At 38.8% G+C, this 22,653-nt stretch overlaps 2 protein-coding genes across 2 annotated transcripts in view; one reads left to right on the top strand and one right to left on the bottom strand.

Moving 5' to 3' along the window:
- LOC127040667 (ras-related protein Rab-18-B-like) overlaps positions 1-1,140 on the top strand; it is a 28,161-nt gene extending 27,021 nt beyond the window's left edge. Inside the window, exon 8 of the mRNA XM_050935135.1 lies at positions 1,057-1,140. The gene's annotated coding sequence lies outside the window, so the exon portion shown is untranslated. The remainder of the gene's footprint in view (positions 1-1,056) is intronic.
- A 113-nt stretch (positions 1,141-1,253) lies between these two features.
- The window catches only part of MPP3 (MAGUK p55 scaffold protein 3), a 50,036-nt gene continuing 28,636 nt past the window's right edge, over positions 1,254-22,653 (bottom strand). Inside the window, exons 11-19 of the mRNA XM_050935129.1 lie at positions 22,069-22,133; positions 20,356-20,376; positions 18,645-18,686; positions 17,966-18,121; positions 17,303-17,383; positions 13,167-13,260; positions 11,613-11,721; positions 7,707-7,826; positions 1,254-5,977 (exon numbers count right to left, since the gene is read on the bottom strand). Of these exons, the coding sequence (XP_050791086.1) occupies positions 5,798-5,977; positions 7,707-7,826; positions 11,613-11,721; positions 13,167-13,260; positions 17,303-17,383; positions 17,966-18,121; positions 18,645-18,686; positions 20,356-20,376; positions 22,069-22,133 (868 nt within the window). The 3' untranslated portion in view covers positions 1,254-5,797. The remainder of the gene's footprint in view (positions 5,978-7,706; positions 7,827-11,612; positions 11,722-13,166; positions 13,261-17,302; positions 17,384-17,965; positions 18,122-18,644; positions 18,687-20,355; positions 20,377-22,068; positions 22,134-22,653) is intronic.

Here is a 22,653-nt window from a genome sequence, read left to right on the forward strand (position 1 = left end):
ATTTTCTAAAACTGTATGTTGCTGTCACAAAGTAGTGTTAGTGATGTGGCCTGATTTGTGTGTGTATTTTACCCCTTCTGCAGTCAGTGCATGTACATAATACCTAGGAGAGACTGGTCCAAATCCTGCCAGGTGCCTGCCCACCCATGAAATGCAGGACTGTTGAGGGACCTGCAAGCTTGCATTTAAACATGGCATCTACTGAAATAACTGATGTCTGTATGGATGGGGAAAGGGTGTGTGTGTGAGAGAGACAGAGTGAGAGAGATTCACAATCCTTTCCTCTCTCAACTTACCTGCTGGTCCTACAGGGCCCGCAAATCACCACTCCAGCTGGAATTTGTTCCAGCAATGTGTTTGAAGCCTGGACATTGCCACCTTCTTCTATTTGCTCCTATTCCAGCCAGCTGAGATCTTTCCCCTACAAGCCCCTCAGCTGGTGCCAGTACAAACACCACCCAACTCCCCGGTGTACCCATTCAGTTGGGACCCTGCCTATCATCATTCAGTTCCCTGCACCCCCTCTCCACAGGCCCTGGCTGTTGCAGAAATGCTTGAGCCCTAAATAGTAAATGAAATTTTAAATTAGGTTAGTTGCTGAATAGCTGGTTTATTAGGGGCAGAATTTGGCCTTTATATGATGATTGACATCATGGGGCTGGTGAGTAAACAATGGGCCCTGGCAAGGTGAGGCAAAATTTCATTTCATAATGCACTCAAAATGCAAAAAGGAGGAAACTGGTGTTTGCCAAAGGACAAAATTGGCAAAAAGATTAAATAAATGTCCTAAAAGGTTTGTAAAATCTGAGACATTCACAAATAATTTCTTTATCCTTTTAATGTCCCAGGATGCCCAATTTGTAGACCTCCCACTTGGGCCCCGATTCAACAAAATATTTAAACATGTTTAGGTTTTGCTGAAGTCAATGTGCTAACTACTGTGCTGAATTGGAGCCTCAGGCATAACTCCTCATGGAGTCAAGACTTTGAATTGCAATTCCATTATGAACTGATTTTTTTCAATTCCCCTCCCTCCCTTTTCTTTCCTAACTGCAGGAGATTACACCAGGCATGGATAATACAGCAGACACTTAGCACATCTTGAAAGTCTGATGGCCTGTTAAGGATACATATTACAACTGGCTGATGTTTTCTTAGGATTGTAAAATAAAATGGAGCATTGAATGAATGCAGTTTTCCTATAAAAGTGCAACTCCCCACTCCAGCCCCAAAATCTTCACCACATACATGTCTACTTTTGCCATAATTTATTTTGAATTTACAAACAAAACTGCACCTAAAAAACTCACATCACAATTCTCCCAAATTAATAAAAAGGCAATTGTGTTTAACTACAGGGTTTGATGCCCGCACAGGATAGAAATGGAGGCAAAGATCATTTATTACGTGAACCACACTGCAAAAGACATTGTAGCTCAGTGTTTGATACCAATTTAGACCATGAAATGTTTTCAGTTATTGTAATTTTAAATATTTTACAAAATCTGCACATTTCCATTTGTCTTGGTTCTTTTAGCAACTATTTCCTCTATTGGGATTTACTGGACAATAAAGCAAACTGAAACTATGTTGTACTTTTACTGCTACCATTTTGTAAGTGGTTTGATAGTAATTCCTGCATTGAGTAGATTTCTGATGATATTATTTTACAGCACAGAGAAGGCTGTTTCATCTAACCTACACCCTTGTTCATGGTGATACACAGTATATATTTTATCATGTCTAGTTGGATTTATTAAAGATGTTAGTAATCTGAAATAAATCTACAGAGGCATTGATTATTTTACACAAAGGCACCACCTTTCCATCTGATAGTCTCACAAAGTCACTTGGTGTGAAATTTTGCTCTTCAGTTTAAAATTGTTTTCGGAGAGTTATGCTCAACAATTATAAAATAGAGAGGGTGCCTCAACTACCAGCTATGCTTATCCAGCAGCACTGCCTGTGAGCTGCCCCCGCCGGGATGTGGTGGGTGAGGCAGAGTGCGGAGAGACTTGCAGGCAAAGCGGCTGGACACTCAGGGGTTGTGGTTCTGGCATGGAGGAGTCACTGTTTCTCTCTGGCAAACCACCTGTGGCTTTTCAGAGAGGAACCAATCTGGCAGTCCAGAGCTTCTCGCTGGCAGGCCACTGCAGGCCCAGCAGCCTGAGAAAGTGTCTTCCTCAAAGAGGGTACAAGGTGGAGTTTTCCTCTACATCTAAGGCTAGGTCTCTACTAGATACTTTTGCCAGTATAATGTCAGTTCGAACTGTAACTTTTTGCAATGTCTGTATTGCCAAGAACCTAATGTAAATACAGTTATACTGGCATGGGACTGGGGGGAGGAGGAAGCACCTTTTCCCTAGTATAAGCTTTGTCTATACAACTAGAGTTTGCCATTCTAGCTATACCAGCAAACCTTTTCTAGCATAGCTCTGGCCTAAGTGATTTAGGCACACAACTCCCACTGACTTTCAAGGGGACTTGTACCTCATAGTCACTTTTGAAAATTCCAACCACAATCTTGGTTTCCTGGGGAAATTTTTGTTGTAAGACTTCCATTGTCCCTCCTTCTGTTGAAGCTAACTAGGTAAGGAGGACAGTGAGAGGAGAAGACTTTAAACAAAACTTGCTTTGGCCATGGAGACTGTATGTCCACTAGGGGAGAGATTTGTCAGCTGGACCTGACAGCCTCACTTCTGATTCTTGGCTTCCACCCAAATCCTTGCCTGAATTTTCTGCATATCCACATAGGCCCCAGCTACCCTTCCATGCTCATCCAGTCCCAGGTCCCTCTGTCTCTGCTAAGTATTTATATAGCTATTATAAGTGTAATACATTCCCTATAGATGTAAAAATGATAATTTTTTCCATTCAGAGGTGGAAGGTGGGGAGGGGAACATAGGATGGGGGCACATCTATGTGGAAACCCAAGCCTGCCTCCTTGCCTCCAAATCATACACAACCATAACTTCAGTTTTATTACTAAGTAAAATTATCAGTAAGAAGATGATTGTTGCTCATGCTGGGTAGTGTCTTTTTAGAGACTTTAACATTTTCAGGAACTGGATATGTGCAATCTGGGTCACTGACTACTGGAAGTGAAAGGGAGTCTTAAAGTACATGAACTGAGATGGGTCTGGATATAAATGTAGTTGTGAGAGTTTCAGTAGTTGTAGTGATAGGAAATGGAATTGAGCAACAATAATTCTCATGTTATGTCTAACAACATTCTTTGTGTGGTATGCACAGTGGGGCCAGTGGGGGGACTTTCATTTCTGTTTCTTTACTGGTCTCAGACATTGTAGTTCTACATTTCTGTTGGTAGTTTGTATTTTTGGTCTACCTCCAGACTATAAGATCCTTTAGCAGGTCATTTTACTTTTCCCTATAAAACATAATGTACTAAATGAATAATATGGAAAACAGCAGGATTTCTTCATGAAGCATAGTTTCTGCTGGTTTCAAATTTACAACAGAAACAAGATGCAAAAGATGTTTATGCATTTAGTGAGCTGGTATTAAGACCTGATAAAATGTTAATATGCCAAATTCCGGCCTGGGCTCCACTGAATGGACTGAACCTTTAACATGCAAGAATGGTGGAAAGCCCTGCTTATGGTCATATAAGGCATACCTGGCTCCATCCAGGTGATATGACTCTTTTCAAATATAATAATGACCCATCTCCTCAGAGTCACAGCACTAGAAATTCTCCTCCACTCTATAATTCATTGAGGTCTCCATAATGTTACTGGGGTTCATTTGTTTTACCACAGACTTGTTGACTTATGTGAGAAACTTTATACTTGCAATAACATATGCTTGTAGTAACTGGTCAGTCAATCAACTCCTATGCCAAGACTTATTTGATCACAGTGCTCTCCCCTTTACCATATGGGTAAGCTGACCATATTTTCAAAATCAAAACCCAAATGTTTTTTGTGGTAACCTTAAGGTCAGGAAAAAACTGAATATCTTGGCATTGACTCACTTTTCATAGCTCTGTGCTGCCTGGGTCAGAAAATCACAGAAGAGCTGAGTGCCACCCCTTCCTTCCAATGACAATAGCAAGATGGGAGCAGAAGAACCACCAGCACTTTCTCCTGCGGCCAGAGCAGGGGGTTTGCACTGACCAGACTGATTCTGTCTTAGACTTGGGTTGCAATGTGGTCATAAGACAAGCACTGACCCTGCCCAATGATTGTCACAAAGCACATGCTCACTTCTTGATCAGAATGAAGCAGTGTGCAAAACACTTTAAGAGTGGAACTGATCTTGGACAAACATTCTGCAGTTATTAAAAACCTAAACATTTTGATAGATGAAAAGAAAAACCGGAAATTTCATGTGTTCCATAAGAAGTTCCAAGGACTTCATTAAAAAAACTGAGATGCATGGTCTCTTTACATAATAGCAAGATCACATGAATAGGCTGGGGTCTAGTAACCACACAGAGTCACTGGAGTTTTCAGAAATTTAGGGTCAATATTAGACTCTGAATGAATAATGTGATTGAACACTGTTTTGAATCTAGACAAGAGAAACATTTTACTTATTGTTTTTTGGAGGGGAAATGTAACAGGGTGGCTTGCTGAGCCTGGGGCTGATCCAGCCCTGAGTACAGAATGCGCTTCACCTGAGAGGAATGAGGTGATTGCTGTATAAAAGGACCCAGGTTTAAGCCCTGAAAGGATCCAACTGGGGACAGAGATGGTAGGGAGCAAGATGGTTCCTGCAGAGCCCTGAGTTAGGAAAGCTATCTCGGCAGAGAGCAGCCTGGGAGGGACCCTGAATAACTGGGGAAGAAACTGGCTGAAGAAGAGCACCAGAGAGGGTAGAAAGTTTGATTCTGTTAAAAACAGTTTTGAAGCCTAGTTTGGACAACTGTGAGTCAGGAGGGTGGATTAAAAGATTTTGACCCAGCCAGAGGGCCAGAGTACCTGACAGAGAGACTGTCACAGCACCCAGTGAAGGCGATGCTATCCTGCTATGAGAGCTGCAACACTATGCCTGGCATGAAGAGCACATAATGGGGAGCGGATTCCATGACAGAAAAGCTGTGACTTTATATGAAATGCTGTTACAATATTTTCTGTGGGAAGTCTCAGTGATTTTGCTTAACAATAACTTCATATTGTTAAGACAAAAATAAGTATGGGCTTACATTTGGAGCTAAAGGATTTGATATATAGGAAAGATCATAAGTGGCAGGCAAATGGAAAGCAGTTACTTCTAGGTACATAATGTACTATTTATCAATAGCAGACTTAGCAAATTATGAACTGTCATAGATTTCCAAAATCCTAATATATCTGCATTTTATCTATACACTAAAAAATTCGGTATATCCAAACTTCCTGAAGTATTTGGAAAAGTCTCGCAGCCACATAGATTTAATCTCCAAGGCCCGCTTTGTCCCTTACACACTCTTGGACCATTTGTCTGAGTTAAGATACTTGTTTCCATAGCCATTGGCAGGATGGAACCTTAGACAGTAGGTGAAGTTTCACTCTACATCACAAAGTATTTACAAAGCTTAAAAATCACTAAATTTTTACCAGTCAATCTACACTGAGCACTCAACATTTTAAATGACACTACTAAAAACTGTGGTTCAGGTACCCCATGTCAGCGTCTGACTGATGGGTCTGTCTAGTTTAACTGATATGACATTTTCATGTTACTTTCTAGACAAGCTGGCGGTTTTGGAGTGCAGCTGACATTTTCCCTCATATAATCTTTATATTTACAAACACATTTTATACAGGCTTTCCTTTTGATATGTGAGAGCAGGTTATGATCTAACCCAACTCACTGGCACCCAAAATGAGTCCTCCTTCAGCTTCTCTAGCAGAGTTTTCAACTGATTATAGGCACTCTGGAGGTCTTCTTTCAGCAGCACAGTGTCAATTAAATGGCCATACTGCTCTTCGATAAATGCTGCTGAATTAATAATGTCCTGCTGTTCTTCATCCTGCAGGCCAATATGTGAGAAGATATTAAACTTGCAATAGTCATTCTATCCTTCTAATGACTTTTTTAGCCTCCTTGTATCCTCCCCAAGTTTCTGTCAACTACTTTGAAAGGAAATAAAACAAAAAAGCTATTGCCAATGTGAAAGGATAAAATGAATTCTTGCTATCAAGTTTGATGAGCAAGGTGCTAATGCTAGGAGTGATATGGCCTCAGGGATAGAAGGAGTGAGTGAGGGATTTTGAAATGGTTACAAAAGTAAAATGGCATTGCACTCAAAGTAACCAAAGTGCACCTAGTCAAACTCAGGTGCCAACCATACTCCCTTCAAAAGTAAAACAATGACAGTGGAACAGATGTGTCCAAGCTTAACAACACTGAACGCTTCACTGGAAACGTTGCAGGATCCCACAGGCAGTGTGCATGTGAACTCACACACTTTATTACCAAAATAAATGAACAATGAGTTGATATTTCTCTAAAGAGATAATACCAACCAGCTTAGTTTCCTCTTCCTTGCAAGATTAAACTGCTTGTTATGTCAGGACAGCCTAATCAGCTTGGGCTTCACTCTGCAGTTATGAGGCAAAAGTGGCCTGGGTACTCATGGAGGCTGCTCAGTGGCAGAATAACAAGGTTATTAACTAATCTGACTACACTAGTTGTTTCCACTGGTGTGAACTGGAATTATTTTGTACGACTACAAAGAGTAGATTCTTACTCCTGCTCCTGCATTCCTGACACGGTTAGATTTTAGGGGGCAGAATCTCTCTCTGAAGTTCTAACTCTGTTCAAGTCATGGTGGGTGTTGTTAAATTGAAAACAAGCCTGTTTCTCAAACCCCACATCCCTATCCCCAAGAAGATTTGCATGGTAAGAGCCAAACACAAAGTACAGTCTTCCTAAGAAGAAACTATACCTCCGGACCAAAACAAACAAACAAACAAACAAACAGGATTGCTAGTGACTCTCCAGCAGATTTCTGCCTCGCCCAGATACAAGTTGTCTGCTAATTGTATGTTTTATGCCTCCCATTCTATCCGAAACCTTCTCTAGAAAGAAGTGCAAGAAACATGATCACCTTGAATAATTTGCTTACTTTTCTTGGATTATCTGCCTACTCTTTCTTCATACTGCAGAAACAAATCCTAAATGAATTCAAGAAACATCTGACTTTCTCCTACAACTGCCTCCGTGGGTAGCTTATTTCAGTGAAACAACTATGTCAGCAACTGTGTTTATTGTTTTACTTGTGTTTGAGGAAAAGTAATGCAGCATGAAGACACTTGTAATATGAAAAGGCAAAACACGCTTCAGGAAAATTAAGTCAACTAATATAAGGGATGAAGGTATGGCAGCTGAAGTAACGGTAGTCGTAGTCACCTTAGCATGGGGGCTCTGAAAACTGTAGCAGCTTATAAAAACTGAATCTCAAATCTGAGTTTTGTTGGATATCATTATCTTGACGAACATCTCACGCATATCCTGTAGGAGGATGCTTTGCTGTCCATACTGACCAATCAGCAAGGAGACATAGCCGAGGAAGGCAAAAAGAGTTCCCAGGTAATTGCCACATTAATGTAGCTACTTAGAACTCTCAACCTGACTTCCCATCATGAGACTAGAGCCAGTTATGTTATCTCACTCAGCTGGAGGAACAGGTTTCTCTTATGAAAAAATATTCCAAATAGTTTCTTCGGTATCTTAAGAACTGAGGTTAAAATACTTACAAGTGGGGCTGAGATTTCTTCTGAAGTTGGAGATGGTGCATTTTTTTTCTTTTCTGGAACAAGAGGCTTCACAAATATAACATACGGTTTAAACTCTGGTGTTCTCAGGTGCTTTACTGCCTGTGAGTAAAAATATACATGAGCTTTTTATGTATGTTAAGGAAAATTTTTACATGATAAATTAATGTATGAAACTTCAATTATCTGTTCCAACTGTTCTTAGTAATTTCAGCTGTAAATTTCTCATTTGAAACTCTGTGTAAAATACTGTAAGTCTGAGCATTATATCTAATTCTTCAAAAAAGGAGACGAATAAAATGTCAGCGTCATTGCACACAGATCTTGCTGTGCATTACATTTACAGAAAGGGGAAGGCGCTACAAGAGAAAAGGATATAACTTGCCTATTAGGCCAAATTATCCTTCCTTTCCTTTAATAAAAATGGGACAAAACCCAAGAAACTGAACTCCACTTGCTTTGACAAGAGTATTTAAAGTTATTTCCTAATCCCAGACATGTGGCCTGGGCCAACCACTAGCATAAGAGAGGAGTCAGTACTCAGTGACAGTTAGAGTCTCACTTTTTTGTGTGGCCAGAAGGACTGAGAATGCAGAGCCTGTTCATGGTGGGAAAAGTTCCATGTGGGCTTACACAGGAAAGGAGCATGTGTTTGCAACTCTCACCTTGCAAGGGCAAGGTCCTTAATAGGAAGCAATAACTATGTAATACACTGGGGCTTTTAGGGCACAGTTTGCTTTTTGTTCAGCAAGGCTCAGCACAGTGAACAGTTCAATTCTGCTGAGCCAGCACTTGGACCAGCTGCTAGATTCACAAGACAGGCAAGCATCATTGCTTTCTGTAGAGCAATTAACCAGGGACTGTAAATAGCATTACTCATCCTAGGAGAAGTCAAAGATATTTACTTTGCTTAGGAACAATCCAGAAGAAACCTTTTTCCATAAAGAGGACAAAATATGAGGAAAAGACACAGCACAATTCTTCATTGACACCTTTCTGTGACCTCCACAGTATATTCAACCCAGGATACACTCTTACAGCAGTCATCAGTATTTGAGTTTGTTTTTCTATTAACTTTGATTTTTTTTTTTATAAGCCATCACACAGGGACAAGCTGTAAAATTGAGGAGGCTGGTGTTTAACAGGGCCAGCTCTAGGCACCAGCGTTCCAGGCATGTGCTTGAGGCAGCACTTTTCAAGGGGCAGCAGGCCTTCCCCTCCCACCCCTCCTCCGGTGGCGGCACTCTGGTTTTTGGGGGTTTTTTTTGCTTCAGTGGCAGCACTCCGCCCCCCCTTTTTCTTTTTTTCTTTTTTTTGCACTTAAGTCAGCAAAAAACCTGGAGCCAGCCCTGGAGTTTAAGCATAGCTCAACCTACAGAAAGGTATATGGTCTTTAGAGAGTGCATGAACTAGATGCATATAATGACAAAAAATGTCTGTTCCAGCCACCTGCTATCTGAGACCCCCAGTATCACAATTCTTTGTGGATTAATTAAATCGGAGAAATGTAAGGTTAACCTGCTGGCACCTGATGCTGCAGCAGCTATACTATGTAACAGGAAATTGGTGCTTCCATGGCACTGGTGAGATGAGATTTCTATTGTAGTAATGTCCTAATACACAGCCTTCCATCTGAAGATCCCAAAGCCCTTTACAAACATTAATGAGGTAGTGTCTCAGGGTATGTCTACACTACCTGCCAGATCAGTCGCTGATCCAGCGAGGGTCGATTTATCGCATCTAGACTAGATGCGATAAATCAACCCCGAGCGCTCTCCCGTCAACTCCTGTACTCCAGTGCCATGAGAGGCACAGGCTGAGTCGACGGGGGAGTGGCAACAGTCAACTCACCGTAGTGAAGACACCACGGTGAGTAGGTCTAAGGACGTCGACTTCAGCTATGTTATTCACGTAGCTAAAGTTGCATAACTTAGATTTTTTTCCCCCTCCTCCCTCCCAAGTGTAGACTAAGCCTCAGTTTCTCCATCTTTGAAATAAGGGTAATAAAAATCCTTCTTAAACCACCCACATGAGAGAGATGATTAAGAGCACTAATGATTTGCCTAGAGTACACTGGAAGTTAGTGCACAGCCAGAAATATAACCTAGATCTTTCAAATCCTATTCTTGTGCCTTTGCCACTAAGCAATTCTTAGTCTCCAAAAATCTTAGGTGAGGAATCCTACAAGTTCCAAGTTCTGAAAACAGGAACAGCTGCAATATCCTCTCAGATATGGATAAGGTGCAAGGTAGCATCTAATTAATGTGCATAGGATCTCAGAGACAAATGGGTGCAATTTATTTTATTTTATTTTTAAACTAAGAAAAGAGGAGTCTGGTACCTGATTATGTCCTTAGCAGGTACGTTGGAAAGGGAAAGCCTCAAATTTAGAGCCTGTCTACACGGTGCCTTAGTCCACATTAGCTGGGGTGTAAATTCTAATCTATGTCAGCGTGTTGCCTACTAACTGGCCCGTATGGACACTGTTCATGAACACTGAAAGTTTTCTAGTGCACATTTAATGTAGGACTGTTTGAAACAAGAGCTTCACACAGGCCAAGCCAAGTCTAAGGTTTGAAAACAGAGCCATGTTGGAATAACCCAAGCGTTCAAAGCAAGGCTTTACAATCGTTCTTACCTGAAGGAAAATGTTTTTTGAGTTTTTCCTCTGCGTAGCTAACCTGAAGGCAGGCCAAATATGTGGGTTATTTTTGGTTGGTTTGGTGTGTGTGTGTGTGTGACTACACACATGCCCCACCTTTACCTCCTCTCTCCCACCAGACACAATTCTTGGGCTGGCACTCAGTATGAGAACACTAATCAAACAGTGGCTTGCTTTAGTTTAAAAAGTTGAGAGATTGAACAGGGTGTAAAATATAAGATACCATAAAGCCATATTGTGTTTTCCATACTTGCGTATGGCTTGTAAATTAATAATGCAATGCAGACAGCTGAAATCTGTGCAGAGGGAATAAAGAGTTCTCTAGTAAAGATTTCAAAAAAGAATTATACATTTTCATCTACAAAGCTTTGGGACATTTTTTTTTATTTGCTCCATCGAGTAACTTTTTTTACAATGTTCATGTTTGTTTGAACACAGTATATTTGCCTTTTTTAGTGTTAAATTTGATTTGCAATATAAACAGATCAAACAAGTTTCAAAGCAGATCAGATTATGCTGTTTTTTCTGTCCTACTCATGGCCATATGTAACCCCAACAGGAAAAGACTCCATCTTCTATTACTTCTCCTCATGGGAAACAGACTGTTTTCCATGTTTAAAGCTGGTTGAATACTGCAAAGCCATGTCCCTGAACATTCATTCACATTCTGAATGGCTATACACCACCATTTTTCTTCACATGAATGTTTAGGGAATGCCAATTCTTCACAGGGAAACCCATAATTTGCCTACAAACAAGGGTATTTTCTATCATCCTTTAATCATTATTCTCATTGTTAGGTTTTTATTCTGTTTTAAAAGTTTGTCATCCAATCAGAGAGCAGGAATAATATCTGACTCTGGCCAATCACATACTGCAAATAGCACTTGATCCTGCTATCTGAAGTCAGCAGATTTCAAAAGGAGTTGGATAAGGTCCTTGATAATGAAAAGTGAAAAATTTGCAAAACAGCTCAGAGGCTGAGTTTCTTCAACTAACATGTTTGGTGACTACCTAAAAATAAGAGATGGAAAAATCTAGATTGGGTCACAAACAGAGGAAGGGGCTAAACTAGTTATTTGCAACAATTTCTTTCCTTGATTTTGTGCCACAAACATTTTAACTTACTGAGGTGGCTGGCTAGAGCAGCATGCTTATTTTATTTCTGACCGCTGCTGCCATGCCCCCCTGGAATCAGATGACTTTATAAAAACAGCTATACTTACTTCGGGTACCACATCCACCAAACAAACTTTATTTTTGGCCATAACAGATTGGATTGCCTCGAGGCTTGTTCCATACAGATTCTCTTTGTATTCTCCATGTTCAACAAATCTAAAAAGTTAAGGTATTTATACTTCATGAATATATGCCACAAAGAAAAGGAAACTGAAGAACTTTGACCACTGTTTTCCCCCAAACAGATTACATTTGTTAGTTCCAGGGAGCCATGAAAAGTTGTCTTCAGGGATGTTGTAACAATTTGTACAGTGGGGATGCTGAGAGCCATTGAATCAATCTGTAAACCCCGTATATGATGGAAATCACTTCCAGCAGCAGCACCCCTAGTTCCAGCACCTATGGGCGTCTCCCTTTACAAAACTAGTGCCTGGCATTCAGAAAACTGAGATAATGCAATCAGAAATCTCCTTCCATTTGAGGCTCTCAATATGCTTTAGGATTTTGAAGGAATTAATATGTACATCCCCTCTCTCCATGGAGAAAGCTCAGGCAAAGGGAAGTTAAGTGACATGCCAAAGGTCACAAAAGTCTTAACAGAACCCAGCTTCCCTGACTTAATTACAAGTCAACCCTTTTCTCTTGCACAAAATCACTGTAACAAATACAAAAGTACCACTGAATAAGCATGGGCCCTGTGGAGTATATTGAGCAACTGGAACATCCTTAAAGAAAAATCTCTCTTGGAATATGTATCCTTATTTGGATGTTCTCAAAGGAAGGTGGAAATGTTATAAACATTGCAGAAAACCACATCCAAGCAGTGTAGGACCAAAATCTGACCTACCTTGAAACTATTAGTTTATGTTGGGGAAAGCAAACTGAGCTCTATGCACTGGTTTGGTTTCTTTCTGTTACCATCACAATTTCAACAAAAAACTCCACTCTCTTAGGGCACCTACAAGACTCTGCATGTTTTTGTGATCCTTCTTGGGGCTTAATAGCAACAGTTTCCCCAGGGCATCAGTGATAATCAGTGCGGCTGACAAATAAGGAACTAAAGGAAAACTGCCATGGTAATTTCAGCTGAATTCTAAAAACAGAGAAGGGGAAAACCTCATGTTTTCCACAGAGAACAGTACAAAGCTAGCCAGGAAAGAAATTTTAATTTTCAGGCTTCTGGGGGCGGATTTAAATTCTATAGTAAAACCTTGCACTAACAGGAAATGGACTGGATAATCCAATAGGTCATTTACATTCCCAAATTCAGAGTCTAAGATGATTACAATGAATAAGTAAATAAAACTTGCCAGCACACATGTACCAGAAAATAGCAGTAAAGGTAGTTAATGGGACTGCCACTAATTAGATAGCAAGGTTGGATTCTGCCTCCTGCGCCTCTTTCCAACCCTTTACTGTTCCTGACTTGCCTTTCAGTCAGGCTTTGAGTGAGTCTATACTCAAACTGAAAACAAGAGTTTACTGGAAAAATTGTCCCATCTCATTATTACACTAAACTAGGTATGTATATACTATACATCTTGACAAGCAACATGTTGAAAATGTAGCCACACTATTTCAGTATGTTAAAACAAACCTACTTGTTATGCTGTACATCTATCTCAAATGATTGCTTAGAGACAAAATTGTATTCCACTCCCTCTTTTTCATGACTTTTCTTTGACCTTGTTGTATCTGGAAGAGTGGAAACAGCACCATGAACATCAAACATGGGGTAGCAGTTAGCAGAAGTTGGATGCAGACTTGCCTTTGTTTAGTCTTAGGTTTTCATGCCTCCAAAACTAAATGGACACACACCATCAAGTGAAAAACAAAACTGAAAACAAAAATCCATTTATCTGTATAAAAACAAAACCTTACAGTAGATTAAAATTGAAATAACTCAATTAATTTACTTTAGCTTTTATATTATGATAACACCCAAAAGGCCACCAATCAAGGTCAGGGTCCCACTATGCTGGACACTGTACAAATATAGGCTGACATGGCCCTTCCCTCAAAAGAGAAGTCTGGGGCCCTGATCCTGGTGGAACCCTGCATCCTTGTAGAATCAGTGGAATTGCTTATCTGGAGCAGTTGGTGGAATTATAGCTCAATTTCAGACAAGATGAAACGAGTGAGTCAGACAAACAAGAGGGAAGAAGGAAAAGCATGTAACCTGCAGTCAAACAGTGCATCTCTGCATACAGCTTGGTGAGTCTTAAAGTAAATACTTTATTTAGCTTTTTAATTCATCTCTGCTTGGGCAATGAAAACAGACTCAATTTCAGTTATGGTCTGGGTCTATCACAAGACATGGGCTTGATGCAGGAGTTATGGGGAGAAGTTCTTCGAGGTTCAGTGTTGTGCATAGGGTCAGACTACTATAGTGGTCCCTTCCAGCTTTAAACTATGAATTTTTGTTTGTCAATTTTGCATTTATGTTGTGTCCTTGGCACAAAGGTGCTGTGTTTTGAGTTGTAAAATATGCAGAAGTTGTTTGGCTTCATTTAAAAAAAAATGTTTCCATTGGAATTTTAGAGGGACACTGAAACATCTCTCTTTTTAAATCTGTAATACCCTGTTTTTGGAAAATAAGAGTTGAAAGCCAAATTCAACCTTTGTCTTTGAGATAGTATAGCATACCTAAGTTTTTTACACTTTTTTTTTCTTGCACATGGCATGACCATAAACATTCCTAGGGAAAATGGTATCACTTCTAGTAAACAGGCTACAAATATCTCTTGTATCACTACAGCCTTTAAGAAAATTAAACTCTCAAAAGATGCCCAAAACCCCAATCACAAAACAACCTGGAAACAGTACAAAAGCCTTATCCTGTTCCTAAGTTAATGACAGATTCCCATGGCTTTCTGTGGGAGCAGAAACAGGTTCTAAAAGAGGAAAAGGAAATAAAATATGACCCACTGGAGATAATCATTAGAAAATAAAATCAGCTTGTTTTTTTTCAGCATTTTTTTCCACCCAGAACTTCAAAAAACCACAAAAGGTTTGTTTGAGTAACTTCTGTTTTTCTCTCCCATGTTAACTAAATTAGTGATATAACTCTGATTTTGAATTCTTGCCTTTATTTTTTTTTTAAGGTATAGTTTCTTCCCTACCTTTTTTGAGTGCCATGTCTTTCAGTGCAGTGAATATTTTAAATCTGGTCTGACATGTATGTTGTTTAAGCTCATCATTAGTCCTTGAGACATGCATTCTATTTCTATACATACACTATGTGTTTTATATATTGTTCACATTTTAAAATTAGTAGTTCGCTATCACAAGCTTCTTTCAGCGTTCTTGCTTTTGAATCCAGTAACTTTTAAATTGTATCATGTAGCTTTCTATTCCTGCACAACTGTTGAAATCAAATTTTATTTTTTCCTTAATCCAGTTACAGTAGGGCAGTAAATTATTTTCCAAGGTGACATATGACACTGTAAAACTGTTACCTTTAGTATATTCTGTTTCATTATTTCAAGATTTTATATTGCAATAAAATACCAATGTAAAGCACAGGAAAACAAACCTGTTTGCTATCAGAATTTGAGCTCTTGCCTGTTGTACAATTAATCTCAACATTGTAATTGATGTTTTTTTGCTTTTATTTGTGTTTGGTTTAAATCAATAGTATTCAGACCTCAGTGGTTCAGAAGCCAAATTAGCAGTCAACATTACCCAGAAGAGCCACAGTGGTGTGAATTCATTGTTTCATTTTTCTATAGTATCAATCATATTTAAATAGTATATGGGAAATATTTGGTTAACTTATTTGTGTGATAATATATCAACTTGCACTAAGTTATTAACTTGGTTAATAACATAGTAAAAGCATCCTCACTGGTTAATAATTAAATCAGTGTTTAATATCATGTGCTACAAAGAGCCACAGGAGACACCATGAAACAGCCATTTGCAGCTCAAAAGCCGTTTTGTTTGTTGATTTTCATGATTAGCTTAGATCTCCTGATCCTTGGGATCTAACCTCTGGCTTTTGAATGCATGCGGTTGGCAACACTTGTATATTTGTGCTTTGAAGTCTAGTGCACTCAAATGCCCATCCACTAGTGTAAAACCCATTACTTTAAATTAGGATAAAGTACAGAAATGATAGATTTGGTGGCAAATATTTATGGGAATGAATTCTGCTCTGCTGAGAGAAACACTGCACATGGACAAGCACAGCAGAGGTGAATTAAGAAGAAAATCTAGAGCACTTGATAGGTAAAGACTCAGAATGTTAACTGTTACGCCTAAAAATTATTGGTTTTCTTTGTGTTCTGAACTCTCACCAGGACCAAACACTACATTAATGTTCAAACATGGATTCACATTCAATATGTTAAGCAAAAGTCACTATATGTAGATCATTTCATTTCACCTCAGTAATTGTCTGTTATCTCTTCCTCCTCCTGTTGAATTGTTCTCTGCTTTCTCATTACAGCATTGTTCATTCCTCACTAATGCTAAATTATCTACCTGCTCTCTTCCTGTAACACTGATTTTTTTCATGCCATATATACCATCTATATAAGTAAAGCTCTTCTTTCCTTAGCTTTGAAGTTGTCATTTATTATTTTTATTTCCTTAAAAGAAATGACTATCAGTCATCCCTCTACTTTAACAGTACACTCTGGTGACCATTTGCAAACATACCAGCTGAGCATGAAAGTGTAATCACATAACTTTCCAATGTTACAAGCATCATAGAATCAGATTTTTTAAATGAATACAAATTATATCAGTGTGTGATGTACATCTTTAACAAAGGTCTATTGGACGAGAAACATGTCAAAGCCAGCAATCTAAATCAGAGATGTGTAAATCCAAATAAAATTTATACACATGGGATGTGGGGGGAAGAGGGGGAATAGTCCCTATCCAAACATTTGACATTCCCTTGGTATAACTTTAAAATGTCTGGAAGACAAATTGATTTAGAGTTGTACCAATCAGTTTTTTGGGGCATTCTCATAAGACATCATGATATTGCAAAGTTCTAAGCAAATTGCTAATTTCAATCTGTATACCATCAGTTACTATCTCCGTATAACTGATAGACCAAAACTCATGCATCAGCAGAGCACAACCACAGTTTGGAATATGTTTTTAAATTCCAATCTTGCATATCACTGTGGTTTTGTGTGTATGAAGAAAATAAACATGTTAATCAAGGCGTCAAAATATCAGTCTTCTATTTTAAGGAGTTTGCCTGCTTTATTGCTCTCTCTTTCTTAAGATTAATATTTTTCTCTCTCTAATTAAATTGATGAATTAAAACTCTGTAGATAATCCTGCACCATCATCTTTAAATAGGAACAAAGCCTAAATTTTTCTTCATTGAATCATAAGAAATGTCTCATTTTAATTCTAACTTTTGAGATTTACAGTCTAATTTTTTCCCCCTGTAGACAGTCTCTGCTTTTCTCAATATCCATTAAAAAACAAAATCTGTTCATTTGGGAAAGTGTAATAAAAAAAAAAAAATCAAAGGAGCTGACAAGATTCCAGATTCTGTGCATACCAGAGGGAGATGTGATATGCTGAGTCAATAAGAGACAAATGCAGACCCTCAAAAGGAGGGGGAAGAACTTGAGCTACTTCTGAAAAATGCATGTAAATAGTGCGGGAACAGGAACAGACTGGACAGTGCTGTAATCAATCATTTCACTACTTCATGCAGTATACAGTAAAAGGTGGGGACAAACAGATTCCTGTAAATGTTACTTACGTGGAACTGCAACACCATACTCCTGTGGATTCTCTGACACAACTTTCTGTTTGAGCTCATTTAGTCTGGCTCCCAAAGAACCTAAGCAATAAGGAAATGAAAACTGACGTGTTTTGGGTGCTGAAAGAAATATTGCAAACAGAATGAAGGAATGTATTCAATCTCACAAATGAGATGTATGAGAGGGCTTAAAGAAATCTGTACACAAAACAGCAAGAACTCATGCCCTACCCCCATTTTACCTTAAAAAGCATCACCAGCAGCAGCTTGACTCTTAAATGGCAGGAGACCAGATATTTATCCAGTCACTGTAGCAGAAACTCTATGTTCATAGCATTTAGTTTTTCTGGATACCTCCCAGATTCTAAGCTACCCTGGAAAAATACCTAGACTCAAAGTTGCTAGGCTTACTGAACTGCAGAAAATCTTACTGAGCCTTCTTTTCTTACATCCTGTTTTTTTATAAATTATTCTAACAGGTAAACAGGCCTAGGTCCTGGTCAAAATTTTTTGGCAAGAAATCAGGGTAAACTTCAGGACCTTGCCAAGACCAGAATGCTGCCTTATAGCTTCTGGAAGGGAATTTTTTCAGCTTTTTATTTTAAAAGGTCTTTTTTAAAAAAAAAGTTGATGGAAAAATGTCTGACCAGTTTTGTGACATACCAATCAAAACTACCAATCTCTGCTTTTCTCCCAGTTGATGCTGATATTCAGTGACTTCTTCATATGTTAGGAACTCGGATATGTCTGCTTGCTTTGCTTGATTCTGGTTGTTGTGTTTCTCCTTTCGGCTTAACCTGAAGCTCCTCCGTAAACCAGCTAAAGAGCAAAATATAACAAACATTAAAGAAAGTATCTTCCTAGCCAACTGTCCAAGTTGCATGTCTTTCAATAAGACCTAGTATGGTGAAGACTGGCTTGCTGTTAAGCACCACATGCACCAGTTTGTTTATAATGATGGGGAAGGGTGGGAATAGTAGAATTCTTAACTCCATAAAGAGATACAATGAACCCACTACTGTAGCATAAAGACATCTACTCCATGGGAAGTTCATGACAACTATCTGCATTTGCTTATCAGGTGGAAAACTGTGCAGAGGAAAGAGGTATTTGAGTCTCCACAACAAAGGAGCTGCCTTGGGATGAATTCTTCTTGAATCTTCTGGATTGGTGCCAAGCTCAGGCTTTGTCAGTGGCCTGTTGTATCCTTTCATGTAGTTTTTGAGTTAAACAACTTACATGAAACAAATTCAGATGAAAAGCAACTACTGATTTCAAGATAAGCATATTATTATACACACTATATTTTACAGGAAAGAGTCCTGGGAATTAGGTTCCTCACCTATATATTGTCCATTGAAATATCCCTCACAGTCACAATCTTCTGTTAATAAAGATGAGAGAAGGGGAAGCAAGATGTTACAATACCTATGTTATCTGGTTTGCGGAGAAGGCTTTGCTTCCTGTATTATCAATATAAACAAGCATTAAAGACACAGCTAGTTTAGCCCATGCCTAATGGTTTATATTAAATTGCCATTTAATGTCCCAGAATACATCGCAATTTTTTTTTTTATTTTTCATCACATCTGCTCAGAGTTGCTGTTAGTGAACATTTAAGCACTATAATTATACATGCCCATAAAAACAAAGCAACTCAGAGGAAGGGCTGGTATTCATTCTCCAACTTCCCTGGTACGTAGGACTGCAAGCGGATCTAATAATCCAGGACACTTCTTGTTGGACTCTAGCACCATTCAGTGCAATAGTGAGAACTATAGACCAAGCATTACTCTGAACTCAAACTGAGAGTCAACAAATTTAATGTTAATGTAGTTTCCGTGCTAATCTCTTGTTAAAAAGGTAGATAAAAAGTATATCATAAGAATAACATTGGCTTTTTATCAGATCTCTGGGTCATTCATTTACAATAAAATATAGAAACCAAAAGCATGTACAGTAAAAATGTAATCACTAGAATCTGCAGAATGTAATAGGTATATATAGTAATACTAAAAAAAGTTATCATACTTGCTCACTTGCTGAAAGAAAACAGCTTAGCTTTTTATACTTTAAGGGCACTCCTGAAAAAACGTTACCCACATTAAAGGCAACGTTCCAACTTTACTTAAGTGAGTAAACAGTGTTTTACATGATCGAGTCCTTAAATAGCAGATGCCAGTCCAAAGTAAGGGCTCTTTTTTTTCTGTCGCTGATATTTGCATGTCAGTCCAGTAACATTAATGAGGTCTTTTCTTTCAATGCAGATGCATAACAGTGAATTGTATGTCTACTGAAACAGAAGATATTTGTAGTAACTTTAAGTGTAAGATTAACTGTTAAAGGACCTTTCCCCCCTCATCGCTGTAACTAGCTGTTTCCTTCTCTTCCTCCCTCCTAGACCCGCCCCCCAAAAGCTACGTCACTGGCCACCTGATGACAGAAGGCAATTTGTACCATGAACAAAATCAGTGGAATTAAATTTCAACACCTGAGATAGCCTTTTCTAAAGGAGCACATTCAATGTGAGAGAATATCAGCAGGAACAGCAGTTAATTAAGAAAACACCTGCTGTTAAAAAGACACAAGGAAGTAATACAATGGCTCTTATAAACAACATGAACTTAATCTAGTTGACTAGAATGAAAGTAACATAGTAAAATGCAGTGCAAATTAACAGCCAAGAAAATTAAACAAGATTGATACTGGTGTTCCAGAAGGTGCCAAGGCCACTTTTTTTTTCTTTTGTATAACTCCAAACATAGCAAGTTCTGCATCAATTTATAATTCCTGTTCACCATATGGCCCTGAGCACGCTGCAGAGGGTGTAAATTAACACAGAATTTGGCCCACAGCAGCTAACAAGAAGCACTTGTCCTAGATTTCGAGTAAATTGGAAACTGAGTATTTTTGTAGATACCTCCAGACTAATTCTAATTCAGAAAAACGGCTGTTGGAGCAAATTGTCTTCAGCATTTCCCTTTGCTTTGGGAGTTCCTGTCTGTTTAGGAAAAGGCATTGCTTGTTCATACCAGGATAGCCAGAGTACCTACCTTTCTCAGAAGACTGATCATCTGCAGTTAGCGTAAAAGATAGAAGTGAGACAGTTAAAAGACGGGCAGACAAATGAGTGATAATCACAATGGAATAAAGGGAAGAATCTTCTTGGCTGTGAGACTACTCAGTAAATTATACTAAAAGAACCTATGAAGTGATGTCTCCCCTTAATATCTCCACACCAGCTCAGGAACCTTTGCAAAAGTGTAGTATTAAATCCAGCAGCTCTGGTTAATTGGCTTCCTTGAGAGTGTCTTATTAAAAGCAGTAGGAGGCAATCTGCATTACATGCATCCTTACAAAGGCTAACTGAAACCATTTTATTTGGAAACACTTTAATTTATAAACTTATCTGACAGCTGTCTTGTGTGTACACTCTTCCCTCTCTGTGGCTAGTGTGTGTGTGTGTGTGTGTGTGTGGTACTGAAAGGAAAGCAGATGGCAGGTGTGAGAGACTAGAAGCTCACTTGTTGCACGGGGGAAAGCACATTCGTTTCTAAAAACGGAGCCATTTGATACCTAGCTTTATTTGCCTGATTTCTGAAAACTTTGGTTTCTAGCTCGCTTGGCTAGTGCACAGCAGCATCTTTATTTTCTACATCAACGTGGCAATACTAGGGCAAATTCTAGCCTCACTCATCCACATGGCATTCTTACTCCAATAAGAGCTGAATGTAAGCGTTCATGGGCAGCATTTAACCAGTTATACTTAGTGGTATCTCAGAACTGCCACCCAGACTTCCATCCTACATTCTATGACCCCAGGAAGAGTATCATTTTCTTCTTCTTTGAGACCCTTTTACCACTCCCCTCCATCATAAGTAGCAGCAGCTGTTGCTAATAAACATCCAATAGCTGCAAAGAATCCTGTGGCACTTTATAGACTAACAGAAGTTTTGGAGCATGAGCTTTCGTGGGTGAATACCCACTTGGTCAGTTGACATGCATCTCCAAAACATCTGTTAGTCTATAAGGTGCCACAGGATTCTTTGCTGCTTTTACAGATTCAGACTAACACGGCTATCCCTCTGATACTTGACACCATCCAATAGCTGTTTCCTTTCCAATGCTAAAGCTTTCTTATGGCATAGACTCTAAGGAATGGGAATGATGAATTCTCCTTTCAGCCTGAGGCACAGAAGTCCAGAGGTGGGAAGTGTTCCCAACTCTTGTTTGTTTTGTTTTTGTTTTTTATCATGAATCTTGGATTATTTTGTGAGGGCCTTTAAAACCCCAGCTTTTGAAAGCATAAGATTATGTGATAATCTCAGTTTCTCCCTCACCCCCTCTTTGCTTAGTTTTAAGTACACTTCCAGCCCTTGAGCTTGCAAAGAAAAGCTTGAAAATGTGGCCCCCCCACCCCCACCCACAGACCCCAGTAAAGCTCAAAGCCCAGCTGGTAAATAGCAAGTCTAAACTTTATTATGTTTAACATCTCATGATTTCAAAATGTCATTATTTTTAAATCAATCTTATGACTTTGGGGGCTCATTCATTGGTTTTCTTTTTTTGTTTTTGAATGCCTGGGACTGGCAATACTGGGCAAAACTTAAACCCAAATCCTTCCATGTGACAGCTAATAATCATTAACATTTATGACATCAGAGTAACAAATATTTAAGCACATGATTTTAATCATGTCAACCTACTGGAAAGTTGATATATCAACAGTGAATTCATTGAAGAAATAAAGATCTGTTGAAACTTACATAATGGCTTCTTTACAGTTTTGGAGTTTTGCAGAGTGCCTATAGTTCTTCTATAATTCAAACGCCTAAATATTAAATAGTTATACATGAGTGACTTATAAAGAGAAATGTAATATAGACAGTTTATACATATGATGGTATGGTAGGTGAAGAATTAAAGCTTTTTCTTGCAACACGTTGCAAAAGGCAAATGTATCTGATTCTGGCTTAGATGCATGTTTTAAATATTAAATTTAATGACTTCAAATTGTCATTGCTGGGTAACAGGTGGAAAAAAAATGCCAAAAGATTAATATGCCAGGGAAAGACTATCACAGAAATACAGATGCAAGTATGAAGAGTGTGGTTGTTTCCAAAGTACATTTGTTTCTATTCCCACTGTTTTTTTCCAACCTCTGTACCAAAAGGTAAAACAAAAAACTAAGTCCTAATTTCATTCTCACCTATGAAAGATGAGCCAAATTCTACCATCAGATTCTTCCACTTACTGAATTCAATGGGTAGTCAAAGGTGTGAGATCAATATCTAGTCCAAAATACGTAATTTGAGGATATGATATTCAGAAATTATCCAGGGCCTGCCGGA

This window comes from Gopherus flavomarginatus, chromosome 25, assembly GCF_025201925.1.
Source record: "Gopherus flavomarginatus isolate rGopFla2 chromosome 25, rGopFla2.mat.asm, whole genome shotgun sequence".
NCBI classification, from domain to species: Eukaryota; Metazoa; Chordata; order Testudines; family Testudinidae; genus Gopherus; species Gopherus flavomarginatus.